General features: G+C 48.9%; 1 protein-coding gene across 2 annotated transcripts in view; it reads right to left on the bottom strand.

Annotated features, from left to right (window-relative positions):
* Positions 1 to 9,666, bottom strand: part of LOC140425119 (tissue factor pathway inhibitor 2-like) — a 94,730-nt gene extending 85,064 nt beyond the window's left edge. For both annotated transcript variants that reach the window (XM_072509032.1, XM_072509031.1), the window contains exons 1-2: positions 9,555 to 9,666; positions 9,216 to 9,469 (exon numbers count right to left, since the gene is read on the bottom strand). In XM_072509032.1, the coding sequence (XP_072365133.1) occupies positions 9,216 to 9,282 (67 nt within the window). In that variant the 5' untranslated portion in view covers positions 9,283 to 9,469; positions 9,555 to 9,666. The remainder of the gene's footprint in view (positions 1 to 9,215; positions 9,470 to 9,554) is intronic.
* Positions 9,667 to 16,280: the final 6,614 nt, after the last annotated feature.

The following is a 16,280-nucleotide window of genomic DNA, read 5'->3' as shown; positions in this document are numbered from 1 at the left end:
TGTAGTTTTTGAACTCCCTCCCCTGCACCGTTAGGGTAACTATGCAGAAGCCTTTGATCTGTACGGAGTGGGATCCTGCAGCTAGGGAAATCTTTAGTGCGCTGGGATGGGTGGTCAAAGAACAGCGTCTTACCGTGTCGGGGTGGATAAAGCTCTCCGTGCTCCCGGAGTCGACTAGGCATGGTGTCTCCTGCCCGTTTATCAGCACCGTTGTCGTCGTCGTCTGGAGTGTCCGGGGCCAGCTTGGTCCAGCGTTATTGAAGCGAGACGTGGTTGTAGTAGTTGAGCGTCTTCTTCGAACCCCGTGGAGCCGTCGACACTGGGGTCCGTTGTTGTCGTCCAAGATGGCGTCGGGGTTGAACAAAATGGCTGCCCACATGCATCGCACATGGCTGGGGGGTCACAAGATGGCGGCGGGGTGGACAAAATGGCCACCCCCATGCGTCGTACAGGTCTGGGGTGGTCCAAGATGGCGGCGCCCTTCCTCCCCTCGTGGTGGCCGGGACCCAAAATGGCTGCGCCTGCGGGTCGCACATGGGGCGCTGGGGGGGTTGGGGAGTGTTAGGAATGCGCGGTGCTCCCTCATCTCTGGGGACAGCGGTGGTCGGGACCCAGATTGGTAGCGCCGGCAACTCATACGTGGGGCGCGGGGGGGGGGGGGGGGTTTGGGGGGCGTTGGAGCTACGCAGAACTCCCTCTTCTTCAGGGAGAGCGGTGGTCGGGACCCAAAGTGGCAGCGCCGGCGGGTCATACATGGGGCGCGGGGGGGGGGGGGGGGGTTGGGGAGCGTAAGCGGCGTGCAGGGCTCCCTGTTCTCCCGGGACCGCGGTGGTCGGGACCCAGAGTGGCTGCGCCTGCGGGTCATACATGGGGCGCAGGGGGGGTTGGGGAGCGTAAGCGGCGTGCAGGGCTCCCTGTTCTCCCGGAACAGCGGCGACCTCGCGAGACCGGCACACAACCGCGAAATGGCCCTTCTTCCCGCAGCTCTTGCAGATCGCTGCGCGGGCCGGGCAGCGCTGCCGGGGGTGTTTCGCCTGGCCGCAGAAATAGCAGCGGGCGCCCCCGGTGCGACTTGGTGTTTGTGGGGTGTCCGGGGGGGGGGGGGTGGGTTTGTTGCGATGGGTACGTACGGAGCCCAATGGGCTGCCGCGCGGTCGGGGCCGTAGGCGCGGGTATTTCGCGCGGCCACGTCTAGGGAGGCTGCTAGGGCCCGTGCCTCTGAGAGTCCTAGCGACTCTTTTTCTAGAAGTCTTTGGCGGATTTAGGAGGAGTTCATACCTGCCACAAAAGCATCGCGCATTAACATGTCCGTGTGTTCATTTGCATTCACCGACGGGCAGCTGCAGGCTCGTCCCAAAATTAGTAGCGCGGCGTAGAATTCATCTATCGATTCTCCGGGACTTTGCCGTCTCGTTGCGAGTTGATAGCGAGCGTAGATCTGGTTTACTGGGCGGACATAGAGACTTTTTAGTGCTGCGAATGCCGTCTGGAAATCCTCTGCGTCTTCGATGAAAGAGAAAATCTCCGTGCTTAACCTCGAGTGCAGGACCTGTAGTTTTTGGTCTTCTGTGACCCGGCCGGTGGCCGTTCTGAGGTAGGCCTCAAAACAAGTCTGCCAGTGCTTGAAAGCTGCTGCCGCGTTCACTGCGTGGGGGCTGATCCTCAGGCATTCCGGGATGATCCTGAGCTCCATAGTCCTTTTTAGTCACGCTTAATAAATTGTAGCGCACAAAGACTCCGAGAGACGAATAGAGTGAAGTCGATGAGGCTTTATTAAGCGTGACTGTTTCCCCCGCAGTTCGGTAGTAGACTGCCTGCGGGGGAGGACTCCAGGTACTTATACTCCGCCTTCAGGGCGGAGCTAGAGGTCAACATCCAACCAGGACCCGGGATCTGTCAGCCAATGACATCATGGCTTCACAGTCCCACATGACCCCTAATGCATACTACCAAATGTCACTATCGTCCCTGCTTCCACCACCTCCTCCGGTAGCGAGTTCCAGGCACCCACTACCCTGTGTAAAAAAAACTTGCCTCGTACATCTACTCTAAACCTTGCCCCTCTCACCTTAAACCTATGCCCCCTAGTAACTGACCCCTCTACCCTGGGAAAAAGCCTCTGAGTATCCACTCTGTCTATGCCCCTCATAATTTTGTAGACCTCTATCAGGTCGCCCCTCAACCTCCGTCGTTCCAGTGAGAACAAACCGAGTTTATTCAACCGCTCCTCATAGCTAATGCCCTCCATACCAGGCAACATTCTGGTAAATCTCTTCTGCACCCTCTCTAAAGCCTCCACATCCTTCTGGTAGTGTGGCGACCAGAATTGAACACTATACTCCAAGTATGGCCTAACTAAGGTTCTATACAGCTGCAACAGGACTTGCCAATTCTTATATTCAATGCCCCAGCCAATGAAGGCAAGCATGTCGTATGCCTTCTTGACTACCTTCTCCACCTGTGTTGCCCCTTTCAGTGACCTGTGGACCTGCACTCCTGGATCTCTCTGACTTTCAATACTCTTGAGGGTTCTACCATTCACTGTACATTCCCTACCTGCAGACGTTCCAAAATGCATTACCTCACATTTGTCCGGATTAAACTCCATCTGCCATCTCTCCGCCCAAGTCTCCAAACAATCTAAATCCTGCTGTATCCTCTGACAGTCCTCATCGCCATCCGCAATTCCACCAACCTTTGTGTCGTCTGCAAACTTACCAATCAGACCAGTTACTTTTTCCTCCAAATCATTTATATATACTACAAACAGCAAAGGTCCCAGCACTGATCCCTGTGGAACACCACTGGTCACAGCCCTCCAATTAGAAAAGCATCCTTCCATTGCTACTCTCTGCCTTCTATGGCCTAGCCAGTTCTGAATCCACCTTGCCAGCTCACCCCTGATCCCGTGTGACTTCACCTTTTGTACTAGTCTACCATGAGGGACCTTGTCAAAGGCCTTACTGAAGTCCATATTGACAACATCCACTGCCCTACCTGCATCAATCATCTTTGTGACCTCCTCGAAAAACTCTATCAAGTTAGTGAGACACGATCTCTCCTTCACAAAACCATGCTGCCTCTCACTAATTTTCATTTTAAAGCTGTCCCAGGGAACTGAGAGCACATTGGCTGTGGTAAACTGCCTTGATAACTTTAAAGATAGAGTTGCTTTCCGGAAGGAGTTTTGAATCTGCTGGTTGGAGGCTGGATCTCAGGGAAAGGACCAGTCCCATTCAAGTGAGATTACAGTGCGCTGGGCCACGCCCTTGAAAGGGGCTTTGGTTTATTGGATTTTATATTGAATTGGAACAGCTACCAAGGGGGATTCATTCAGGGGTCTATCCATAGATTACTGTAGCTGTTGTGTTTTTCTTTCTGATTGTAATTGATAACAAATTCTTGCTGCGTTTTATATATGTTAACTACATTCTTATAATAAACTTTGTTTTGATAAAAGCGCCTGGGAAGTCTGATGAATTACACCTGAAGTGAAGGCTCTTGTGCTCACCCTAGCCAAATTCAACATAAAAGTTATAGGTCAGGTGAACTTCGTAATACACTTTGGAGTTTCTATGCCCTAGCCCAAAACACCAGTGAGAAACTCCCCAAGGCCCCAAAAATGGCTAAGTGTGGGTGAATAAAACCAAAAAGGCCAGCAGGGAACATCCGCCCTTAGTCTCCCAAACGGATAATCCTGGCCAGAGTTTCCAAGGCACAGGGATGATTATCGAGCTGTGGGGATTGGCAGTTAACAGTTTCTTCACGTCATACTGCAACCTATCATACCTGCTGTGTTTATGCTGCTAAATACAGGGGCAGCAACTAATCATTGCTGTTATGGGCCAGGATTTAGAGAACCCCAAAGTGTATCATAGCGTTCACCTGACTCACAACTTTGAAAAGAGTGCGGTTATGGGGAGCACATGGGCCTACTTTCTAGGTGTAATGCAACAGAAATGTACAATACTTTTAAATTAAAACAATGTTTAATTATGATACCTGTTAACACTTTATAAACCCACAGTAAACATATTAACAATTCTCAACACCAATAAATATCCCAAAAATACAGTACTCTCGAAGTAACTCTTAATCTTTCCTCACAACATCCATAAGACAAAAGAACCTTTTTACAGAAAGACATCAGGTTTAACTTCACTACTGAGAACAGTTACCACTTTGAAATCACCAAATAAACATTCCTTAGCTTGCAGAGATTCATACACATCTTGCTGTGACTGCAGCTTCTCCAAATCTAAAACGAAACTAAACACACCCTGTAGCTGCGAGCCCAAAAAGTGAAAGTAAAAGCAGATAGACAGCCCAGCTCCACCCACACTCTGACATCACTGATAAACACCCATTTCTTAAAGGTACATCCACTACAGCTATTTTATAACCCCCCCATTTCTTAAAAGGTACACTCACATGTCATTGTCGAACTGGAGACTTTAAAAGTCCTTTTAGGAAACTGCAATGCTGATTATACAGCATCTTTCTCCAAAATTAAACAAAAAGCAAATATTGCCATTCAGCAGGAGGGCCAGCGAGATCCTGTGCCTGATTTTTTATGCCCCTCGACTGTGACTCAATGAGGTTCCGGTCATTTGAATTTTGATGTCATTATCGGGCTTCCCCACACTATGTTCCCCCTTCAATGAATATTCATACCTCCCCGACATGACGTCACACACCTGACCTGGAATGCTCCTGTCATTGCGGTTCACAGGTTCGCAGGTTTCCTGGTGGCATGGGGTGGCTTCAATGGGAAATCCCATTGACAAGCAGTGGGAAGACAGAACGCCGCTGTCAGCGAGCGGCACACTGCCGAGAATCACGCGGCTAGAGAACCTGAGAATCCAGCCCCTGTTTACCACAGGTTTTAAAGCCTTGAAGCAGTCGAGGGGAACCCATCAGGGATGCAAAAGATAAGTATAGCCTCCAGGGAAAAAGGGACGTTCATGGGGCACTACCCCGTGGCACTCTGGCAAAGCTAACCTCAGTGCCAGGACAGGACCTATGGGGAGCCGTATTTATGTCTGGAGGGAGAGGTTAGGGGTGCCCCAATGCTGGTGGATGGGCATGGGGGGACACCCCAATGCTGGTGGAGGGGAATGGGGGGCATGGTGGCGGCATACCAAAGCTGGTGGAGGGAGAGGGCATGCGCCGCAATGCTGCTGAATGGGGTGGGGGGGCGCTAGTGGAAGGGGGATTGCCGTAATGCTGATGGTCGGTTTTTGGGTGGTGGGTGGATGTGGGGAGGGTCCCAATACTGGTGAAAGGGGGAGGGGATGCGTCCAAATGTTGGTGAATGGGGGGTTCCAATGCTGGTAGAGGGGGAGAAGGCAAAATGTGTTTTTACTTGCAGATCGGAGTGCCAGTGGAGCCAGCTTTGGCAGCTCTACCAGGCCCCACCCCCTCGATCGATGGCAAAATCTACAGGCACGATTCAGCGGAAAGAATTCGAAGCCCACTTCTGGGTGTGTTTGGCGGGGTGTTCCTTGATAGTTGCAGTGCCGAGATTGGGGACGATTCAACAGCAGTCTGCCGTTTTCTTTGGCCTCGGGGAGTTCCTCCCTGTCCAGGCTGCACTTATGCACTTAAACATTTTATCAGCAGGACCGGCTCCTCACAGATCAGGGCACCATTGTGACTGGCCACCATGATCTCTCCACCTCTCCTCTTCAAATCTCCCCTCCCCCTGCTTTCAGGACTCCCCCTTTTACCTCACAACCTTTAATTGAGCTCTCAAACTCCCTGCCCTCACTCTTGTGGGAAAGAGACCCGAAGCGCAATATCTGGCAGTGTTAATTGGCACTCAGAAACCTGCATACTGCCTGCTTGGCACCCTGGCAGTCCCCTGGCACTCAAGTGCCAACCAGGCACCCTGGAAGAGCAAGGGTATCCTGGTGCCAGGGGGAGTGAAATGGTTCTATCCTGCCCCGTCCCCCCGCAGGGCTCTAATGACCTGCGAGATGCCCAGAGGTGCCATCATGCCTGGTCCATGCTTGTAGAAACCAGTGCTAATTGGCACCCGGTTGAGGTCAGGCAGGCGCGGCCATTAACTGCCTGGCGAATATGGCAAAAGAGTATTTAAATGAGCCAGATGGAGCAATACTTGCGATTGGCCTGGCACCCGGCGTGGAGCCTGATTAGGGTCTCTCACGAGATTCACCTGTGGACACAGCACGGTGGCTGAATCGCGCCCTGTGCCTCTAGATTCATTTTGCACAGAGTGCACTAAAATCTGGAGAGAAAGCCTGACTGTGCAGCTGGAGAGCTACACAGCGGGTTTCTCATCTCAGCCAGCAGTCTGTGCAGGAAGGGGAGGATTCTGTTCAGCATGCAAGAGCAAATAAACTGCATCGCAAATTAAATACAACAGCCCAACAAGCATGTTGGAGAATTCAAAAACAAATATTTTATATTATTCTAAATTGTGGAGTTTCCTTTTTTGAATGTCACCAACTGAGCCAAACAGAGTTTTGGTAAAGGATGGGTGGTATGGAGGAGCCCTGGGCTTTTAACTTGAACTGTAACATGGGCAAACGATCCTAAAATTTTGACTTGGCCATGTTGTGAATGCATTAAACATCATCTGAGCCTGAAAAGTTCACACCTACAGCAATTCACAACTGTCACTTCTTAACAAAGGGCTTTCGTCAAATGCTATCGTAGAATAAATGACAGTATTTGAAGGAGAGCCATGATATTCTCATGGTATCCTGGTGAATATTTAGTCCTCACAACAACTTATTTGGTGTGATCTCACTGGTGATTGTGGACACGTTGGTCACACTGTGATTGTATTTGATTGGCTGTGAAACACTTTGGGGTGCCATGGTCATAATTCATTTCTATAATTGTGCATCTGATGTTCATTTCGGCAATTCGAGTTTGTGATTTCAAAGCAACTATTATCAAAGTATAATAAATTCTTCATTCACCTCAGAAGTTGTGTGATCCTGTTATATTATGGATGGCACAGTGGTTAGCACTGCTGCCTCATTGCCAGGGAGCCGGTTTTATTCTAACCTTGGGTGACTGTGTGGAGTTTGCACATTCTCCCCGTGTCTATGTGGGTTTCCTTCGAGTGCTCTGGTTTCCTCCCACAGTCCAAGATGTGAAGGTTAGGTGGATTGGCCATGATCAATGCGCGGGGTTACGGCAATAGGGTGGGGGCATGGGCCTAGGTAGAGTGCTCTTTCAGAGTTCGGTGCAGACTTAGGGGCCAAATGGCTTTCTGAAGTGTAGGGATTCTAAGAGGTTAATACATTCAGGTTGTTGCACCTGGTTTTCTCTTAAGCAGCCCAAAAGTGTCAGTTCGGAGCCGTTTAATCTTTATCAGCTCTAACCATCTCAACTCCACTGATCTCTACAAATAAATGGGCATCAGGAGGGTACTAATATTCTGTAGAATATTGTGCAGTATGTGGCGATCATCCAATATTTCATTACCCAGTAGAGGTCATAACTTCACAATCTTCAGGCATACAATAATCTCTACTGAAAATGATACTGATCTAGCCAGGTACAATAGGTAATAATGAATGAAATGAGTTACTGCATCTTGCCACTCACCATGTTTTTTCTTATTTTAAATGTAGTTCCACATTTAAAATTACAGAATACAAACACATTTCCATTGGTTCTCTCTGTTTCAACCCAGTTCTCACTGCTTTAAATATTTTTCTTTCCAAAACAAATGAATTCCAGGAAAGATTCTAAAGACTGAAAGATGTTCTGCTCCTGGAACCCGAATAAACAGAACAAGTAACTGTGTTTCCCTTAATGAATCAGTTTGAAGGATTGTGAAATTAACAGCTCAAGGACGGAGAAGAAATTGTAAATTAGATTTTACAATAGGTAAATCCCCAACAGCCATTAATGAAGGAAAGTGACACCACACTTGAGTAAATTTCCGATTCCAGGAGAGCTTCACTGGGAGTAATTAATACTCAATTAAATAGTAACTTAACTTTCTATGATGAGTTTAGCTGGCATCTGCTGTACAAATAACAGTAATTTCACACCATTCAATATAGTTCAGTGGTGAGATACACAGCAATTTGCTGTTTTCTCAAAGTCAACGGCATGATTGCACAGTGGTTAGTATAGCTGCCTCACAGCGTCAGGGACCCGGGCTGATTCCGGCCTTGAGTGCCTGTGTGGAATTTGTACATTCTCCCCGTGTCTTCCGGTGGTTTCCCCCAGTTGCTATGGATTTCCCCACAGTCCAAAGACAGGTTAGGTGGATTGGCCAAGCTAAATTGCCCCCAAGTGTCCAAAGGTTAGGTGGAGCTGCAGATTGGGGCTGGGCGTGGGCCTGGGTAGGGTGCTCTTTCGGAGGATTGGTACAGACTCGATGGGCCAGTTTGCACCGTAGGGATCTGCGATTCTCTCAGCGGTGGAGATTTGAAATTCAGACTGCTATCGGAGTCCTTTCCAAAGCTAACAACATGGGCAGTTTGAACTAGAATCTGCTGATAGCTGCAGATTCTGCATTCAATATGTACTTAATATTCAAAATTGTATAGACCAGAGTTCTGACGGACATATAAATACATCTGTCAGAACTCAGCTAACAAGTTTCATCAGCTCAACCTGCTCACACTATCCTATATGGTAAAACTGGTAGTAATAGACATACATGCGTGCTTGGGACTGTTTAAAGTTCCTTTTAATGCTGCAAAATGTCTCTCCAACACAGGCAACCTAATACCCACTCTGGAACAAAGTATTTCCAGCGTGTGAAATGGGGAAAACTATTCCAAGAATAGCAATAAGTGCCTAAACTGTAATGTTATCTACAAATAATGAACATGAAGTCCTGTCCCAGTGTGAACTAATTTCAACCGGATTCCCAACTGTGGTTCGGGGAAAGTTTGTGAACCATTGTTCAGATGAATTTCACCGTGAGTTCAAGAAAAGGCTTTCTTCTGCGTTTCACAATCTCCCAAAATTCTGAGCAAACCTACGGAATGGAGATGGCAGAATTGTGCCGATGTGGGAATTCACTGTGACTCTTGCCCCTTCCCAGATGCCCAGCTAAAGTTCCGCGACATCTGTTACTTGAGGTCCGGATTTTTATTCTTCAAAGGCAAATCTCAATTATTTTTCAGTGACTCGCTTCCGACCGTGGCTATTTCAAAATAAAGCGCCGAAGAGAATAAACCGAGCTTCTACACATTGGAATATTTTGAAATGTTTACCTTTTGCAATGCCAATCTGCGGAGCCAGCAGTAAGATACTGCAGATCACAGTGAGAAGTAACTCCATGATTTGGACAGAGTGGGTTGAGTTGTTTCACTGTTGAGTTCTCGCTGTGACTCGTGACTTCAGTTTACTCCGGATCAGCGGAATCAAGTGGACTCTTCACTCTCTGATTGAACCTGGTACATTTATAGAACGAGTGTCCCAACCACTGCACTCAGTCTGACTCAGAGATGCGCCAATGTGACTCCAACTGAAAAACCAAAGGCGTCAACCTTAACTATGTTATCAGTTTCTCAAACCAAAATAAAGTGCAGTTAATAACGCATATAACTTACAAAATGTTTAATATCCCCGATGCATGTTTTATAACGGTCCATAATAATAGTTTCTGTTAAATTAGAAAATTTTGCTCTGTATCCATAATAAGTACGGTTGCATTTTTCAGTCTAGAGTATGTACTTCTTGAAAAGCCTGGCATAGAGTTTAAGTAACAGCACAACTCAAAACCTATTGACATGTGGAAGCAAGGGGTGGGGTGACATGTGAATTAAGCCGCAGAAATACACTAAAATAAAAACACACCAATGAATGTGTTTACATTGAAATGAACTATATAAACTTGACATAGGGAAGATCTCCAATGGAAATGGTAGCTAAAAATAGATTTTGGATTGTTTTTAAATATAAGAAACAATTTGATTGTTTTAAACATGAGGGGTAACCCTAATGAATCATAACGATTCTTCATGATCCTTATTGTATGTTCCGAAGTATTTATATTTTGCCCATGTTTAAGAGCAAGTTTCATGAACTCTCAGCTAATCATTCAGAAAGATCACGTTACAGAAGCAAAACTCCATTTTGGAAAAGCCTACAATTGCTGCAATGCTACTTCACCAGTCAGATCGACATGGAGTAACAATGATGTTGATCAAATTGTAAAGCCAAGTTCATGGTCTTGTATGTTCCTAATTGAAGGATAAGATGTGAATGTGATGGCTGGTAGAGAGGGTGTTAGGGGCACTAAAAGAATCATGAAGGAAGTTGTTGAAAATGTAACAGTATACAAGGATTAACTACTTGATTAATTTTGCAAATAAATTAATAGAATCTCTACTCAAAGGTGGAATAGGAAAATCTAGAAACTGAAGATGTGGTATGACTAGTCCCTGGGTGATGTCTCCAAATGTGTTATGATTCCAGGCGAGATATCCCAAAATAGCTTTGCTCCTGGATGAGGAGGAACTAAAAAGGTTCCCAGTCTTTATTCAACCCCCTCAGTTGGCCATAACAAGGTTAATTTAAAAAAACCTCCTCCCTTCTGCACACCTTTTCCCAGTCCAAACGTATTTGTGTTTTAAAATGAGCCAATTTCAGCAGGCTTTCCCGAGTAAAGGGTAAGTTTATTAGTTACTAGTTACTAGAATGTAATGTGAAAAGAAAAAATAACCTGCCACATACACACAGATTAGAAGGGAGTAACGCGTCCAAAAATAAAAAAAGATATGATAATCAGTCTTTGACTTGTTCATGAAGAGTAGATTGTGAAGTGTTGCGGCCACTAAGTTGTGTGATTCTGGTAGCGGTAACTTCATCAGTTGAGTGGTTGGTTTGGAGATTCTTGCTTCTGCATATCAGCTGGAAGGAGATGTCCTGCTTCCTTTTCAGCCAAGGCTTTGCTGACTTCACTTGCTTCCAGCAATTAGAAAGAGAGCGATACTTTACCTGCAAGGAGCAGGGATATCTAATCTATCTTCTTGAACTGTGATGCTCACAGCACATAATAGCACAGTGGAACTGGAATATTAGATTAGCGCAAAGAGACCAGCGTTGCAGTTGGGTTTTAACCTCTTTATATATATATATAGTTTTGTATAATAATCTTTCTTGTCATAAGTAGGCTTACATTAACACTGCAATGAAGTTACTGTGAAAAGCCCTGAGTCGCCATATTCCGACACCTGTTCAGGTATACTCTATGTATTCCAGGAAGGAGGGCAATCACAAACATGTCTGGCATGAAATTCAGGACAGTAATAGTTCCTGCTGAGATTGTAATCAGCTTCCATTATCTCCACAGAGAAATACAGTTCAGTTTTTGTATTAGCTCTTTGTTTCAAAGATCTGTATCTGAAAAAAGTGGCTTAACCTGAATCATAGGTTAGTAAGAAAGTATTATCAGGTCTGGAATAACCTAAATCCGTCACATCATGTTAATGTAAGGGTGTTGGTTGTTCCCTGTGTAAACTGTAGGTGGAGTTAATCTGACTAAACTCTGAGAGGAGAGCGGAAAACTATCAATTCTAAATATAGAAGGTAGCACTTCTGAGATTCTGTTCATTTTAAGCTTCATTAGACATGCTCAGAAGTGTGCAGAGGAGGAAGATGGACATGAAAAAAATCAGGGCCCGAGGTCAAGTATTTTTGATCAAGTTCTGCTACAGAAACATTAATCTACCATTCTGAGCTTGTTTTGAAAAAAACAACTTGTATTTATACAGATTCAGGACTTCACAACACCCATAAATACAGAAAAGTACATTTAAAGTCACTGTTGTAATTTAGGCAGAGATAAATGCTCCAAAATAGCCACTGCAGATTCACTTGAACTGATTAATGCAAAATGTAAACCGATGTATCAGAGAGCATGTGATTAATTCGTACCATTTTTAAAATATGTAATTATTTGCATATTAATGTGTAGACAAAATGTGAGGATTTAAATTTTTTTTTAAAGTGCCCACTGTTTTTACAATTAAGGGGCAATTTAGTGTGGCCAATCCACCTATCCTGCATATCTTTGGGTTGTGGGGGTTAGACCCCCGCAGACACGGGGAGAATGTGCAAACTCCACATGGACTGTGACCCGGGACATGTGAGGAATTTGACAGGTGGTGAAAGATGGGACATTGAGGTGAAAGGAGAACCCAGACAGCATTATTGAAGAACTGTGCAGTGTGGGTATCGAACAAGGCCTGATGGTTGTGTGGTAGTCTGTATTAGGGGTATTACGGTACCTAGGTTGAGGCTGTAAGACCATTGGTGTGGGCGGTACCTGAGACATGAAGATCATTGGTGAAGCCTGCCTGCTGGTTCCGCCCAGTAAGGCGGAGTATAAGAGTCTGTGTCTCCCTAGCAGCTGCATTCTGTACCTGCGCTGCTGGGGGAAACATCTAGTGCAATAAAGCCTTCAATTGTCATCCAATCTCGCTTCTGGAGTTATTGATCGAGCATCAATTTATTGGACTAGATTTTAAAGAATGGAGCTCTGAATCAAGCCGGAGTGTCTGCAACTCAGCCCCCACGCGGCAAACTCAGCGGTAACCTTGAAACACTGGCTGGCGTGCTTCAAAGGGTACCTCAGGATGGCCACGACTGCACCCACGGAGGACCTGAAACTGCATGTTCTCCACTCGAGGGTGAGCCCAGAGATCTACACCCTCATCGAGGATGCGGATGATTTCAAGGCTGCGATGGCCCTGTTGAAAGGACACTACATTCGCCCAGTAAACCAGGTTTACGCCTGACATCTGCTAGCGACTAGGTGACAAATCCCAGGGGAATCGCTAGATGAATTCTACCGTGAGCTCCTGGTACTGGGTAGGAACTGTGACTGCCCGCATGTTTCAGCCAGCGACCACACAGAACTTTTAATCCGGGGCGCATTCATTGCAGGGATGCTGTCCTCCCAAATCCGCAAGCGGCTGCTGGAGAAAAAGACACTAGGCCTCAAGGAGGCATGAGCCCTTGCTAGCTCCCTGGATGTGGCCTCCCGAATCGCCCGCGTGGACGTCCCCGACCGCGCGACAACCCATTGGGCAGCGTGTAACCCATCCACGGCCGACCCCGATGCATCCCCCATCCCCCCACAAGCTTGTGCCGCGCGGCTACCGGGCGGGGGCCCTGCTGTTATTTTACGGGCAAGCCAAGCACCCCCGGCAGCACTGCCCGGCCCACTCCTCCACCTGCAAAGGGTGTGGCAAAAAGGGCCATTTTGTGGTGGTATGCCAGGCCCGGGCGGTCGCTGCTGTCTCCGGGGGCAAACTGGAGCTGCCACCACAACTCTCTCCACAGGCCATGTGCGGGCCGCGGGCGCCGCCATCTTCTTTTTCCCCAGCCATGTGCAGGCCCGGGCGCTGCCATCTTGTTCCCCAAGGCCCACGTGCGATGCCTGGGCGCCGCCATCTTGCCCACCCTCAGCCATGTGCGACCCGTGGGCGCCGCCATCTTGGCTGCAGTCTCAGGACCCCGCTTCAGATGACCACACACCGCCCGAAGAAAATGTTCAACTTTTGCCACGACTAGCCTCGGTGACCCTGGACCAGCCTCGGCCCCGAACGCTCTCGACTGCAACGACGACCATGCTCATCAACGGGTGCAAAACATCGTGCCTGATCGACTCCGGGAGCACAGAGAGATTCATACACCCCAACACGGTAAGGCGCTGTTCTCTTCCCATACACCCAGTTAACCAAAAAATCTCCCTGGCCTCAAGGTCTCACTCTGTAGAGATCAAGGGGTTCTGCGTAGCGAACCTCACGGTCCAGGGAAGGGAATTAAAAAATTTCCGACTCTACATCCTTCCTCACCTCTGCGCTGCCACGCTCCTGGGGTTGGGCTTCCAATGCAACCTCCAGAGCTTAACCTTTAAATTCATCGGCCCTATACCCCCCTCACTGTCTGCAGCCTCGCGACCCTCAAGGTCGACCCGCCTTCCCTTTTTACGAACCTCACCCCGGATTGCAAACCCATCGCCACCAGGAGCAGATGGTACAGTGCCCAGGACCGGACCTTCATTAGGTCGGAAGTCCAGCGGCTACAGAAGGAAGGTGTTATCGAGGCTAGCAACAGCCCCTGAAGTGCTCAAGTAGTGGTTGTAAAGGCCGGGGAGAAGCACAGGATGGCCATCGATTATAGTCAGACCATCAACAGGTATACACAGCTCGACGCGTACCCTCTCCCCCGCATATCTGATTTGGTCAATCAGATTGCACAATACAAGGTCTTTTCCACGGTGGACCTCAAATCCGCCTACCACCAGCTCCCCATCCGCCCGGACGACTGCAAGTACACTGCATTCGAAGCAGATGAGCAGCTCTACCACTTCCTAAGGGTTCCCTTTGGTGTCACAAATGGGGTCTCGATCTTCCAACGGGAGATGGACCGAATGGTTGACCGGTACAGTTTGCGGGCCACGTTTCTGTACCTCGACAATGTCAGCATCTGCGGCCACGACCAGCAGGACCACGACACCAACCTCCGCAAATTCCACCATACCGCAAAAACCCTTAACTTGACCTACACCAAGGACCTTCAGCACCGACTGTCTAGCCTCCTCAGCTACGTAGTGCATGACGGAGTCATAGGCCCAGATCCCGAACGCATGAGCCCCCTCATGGAGTTTCCCCTCCCCCACTGCTCCAAGGCCCTGAAACGCTGCCTGGGATTTTTTTTCATATTGCACCCAGTGGCTCCCCAATTATGCGGACAAGGCCCGCCCACTAATCCAATCCTCAGTTTTCCCCCTATCAGCAGAGGCCCGCCAGGCCTTCAGCCGCATAAAGGCGGACCTCGCAAAGGACACGGTGCACGTAATCGATGAATCCCTTCCCTTCCAAGTCGAGAGCGACGTGTCCGACGTAGTTCTGGCGGCCACCCTCAAAGAAGCGGGCAGGCCTGTGGCCTTCTTCTCACGCACCCTCCATGCTTCAGAAATCCGTCATTCCTCCGTTGAAAAGGAGGCCCAGGCCATAGTAGAAGTTGTGCGGCACTGGAGGCATTACTTGCCTGGCAGGAGATTCACGCTCCTCACTGACCAACGGTCGGTAGCTTTCAAGTTCGATAATGCACAGCGGGGCAAGATAAAGAATGATAAGATCTTACGGTGGAGGATCGAGCTCGCCACCTACAACTATGAGATCTCGTATTGTCCCGGGAAGCTAAACGAGCCTCCTGATGCCCTATCCCGCGGCACATGTGCCAACGCACAAGTGGACCAACTCCGGGCCCTCCACGAGGACCTCATGCCACCCAGGGGTCACTCGATTCTTCCATTTTATCAAGACCTGCAACCTGCCCTACTCCCTCGAGGAGGTCAGGACCGCCACCAGGAACTGCCAAATCTGCACGGAGTGCAAGCCGCACTTCTACAGGCCAGAGAAAGCTCACCTGATAAAGGCTTCCCGTCCCTTTGAATGCCTCAGAATGGACTTCAAAGGGCTCCTCCCTTCCACCGACCACAAAGCGTACTTCCTGAACGTGATTGACGAATACTCACGGTTCCCATTCGCCATCCCCTGCCCCGACATGACCGCAGCCACCATCATAAAAGCCCTCCACAGTATCTTTACACTGTTCAGTTTCCGCGCCTACATACACAGCGGTAGGGGGTCCTCCTTCATGAGCGACGAACTGCGTCAATTCCTGCTCAGCAAGAGCATTGCCTCGAGCAGCACAACCAGTTATAACCCCGGGGAAACTGACAGGTAGAGAGGGAGGACGGAACGGTCTGGAAGACCGTCTTACAGACCCTACGGTCCAGGAATCTCCCAGACTCCCGCTGGCAGGAGGTCCTTCCCGATACACTCCACTCCCTCTGATCACTGCTGTGTACCACGACAAATGAAACACCTCATGAACGTCTCCTTGTCTTCCCTAGGAAGTCCTCTTCTGGGACCTCGCTCCCAACATGGCTGGCAGCTTCTGGACCCATTCTGCTCCGCAAACACGTGCGGGCGCACAAGTCGGATCCATTGGTAGAGAGGGTCCACCTCCTTCACGCTAACCTTCAGTACGCCTACGGAACCTGGTGCCCGCTGGATTTCCCCCCCACACCCCCCCCCCCCACACCCCCCCCCACACCCCCACCAACCCCACCCTCCCTCCCACCGGCGCACCCCACGGTAGCCCCCTTTCCAGGTGGATCGGTTCTTCCACTGATCCCACCCAGGGGTGATGAAGCTAACGAAGAAGCCAAAGTCACTCTCCCGGAGTCACGGATGCCCGAGCCGGCTCCTGCATCACCGCCGAAACTGCGACGATCACAGAGGGCGACCAGGGCC

The sequence above is a fragment of the Scyliorhinus torazame genome, chromosome 6 (assembly GCF_047496885.1).
Source record: "Scyliorhinus torazame isolate Kashiwa2021f chromosome 6, sScyTor2.1, whole genome shotgun sequence".
In the NCBI taxonomy this organism is placed as follows: domain Eukaryota; kingdom Metazoa; phylum Chordata; class Chondrichthyes; order Carcharhiniformes; family Scyliorhinidae; genus Scyliorhinus; species Scyliorhinus torazame.
The sequence above is the reverse complement of the archived record's forward strand: the minus strand, read 5'-3'. Positions and strand labels throughout refer to the sequence as shown.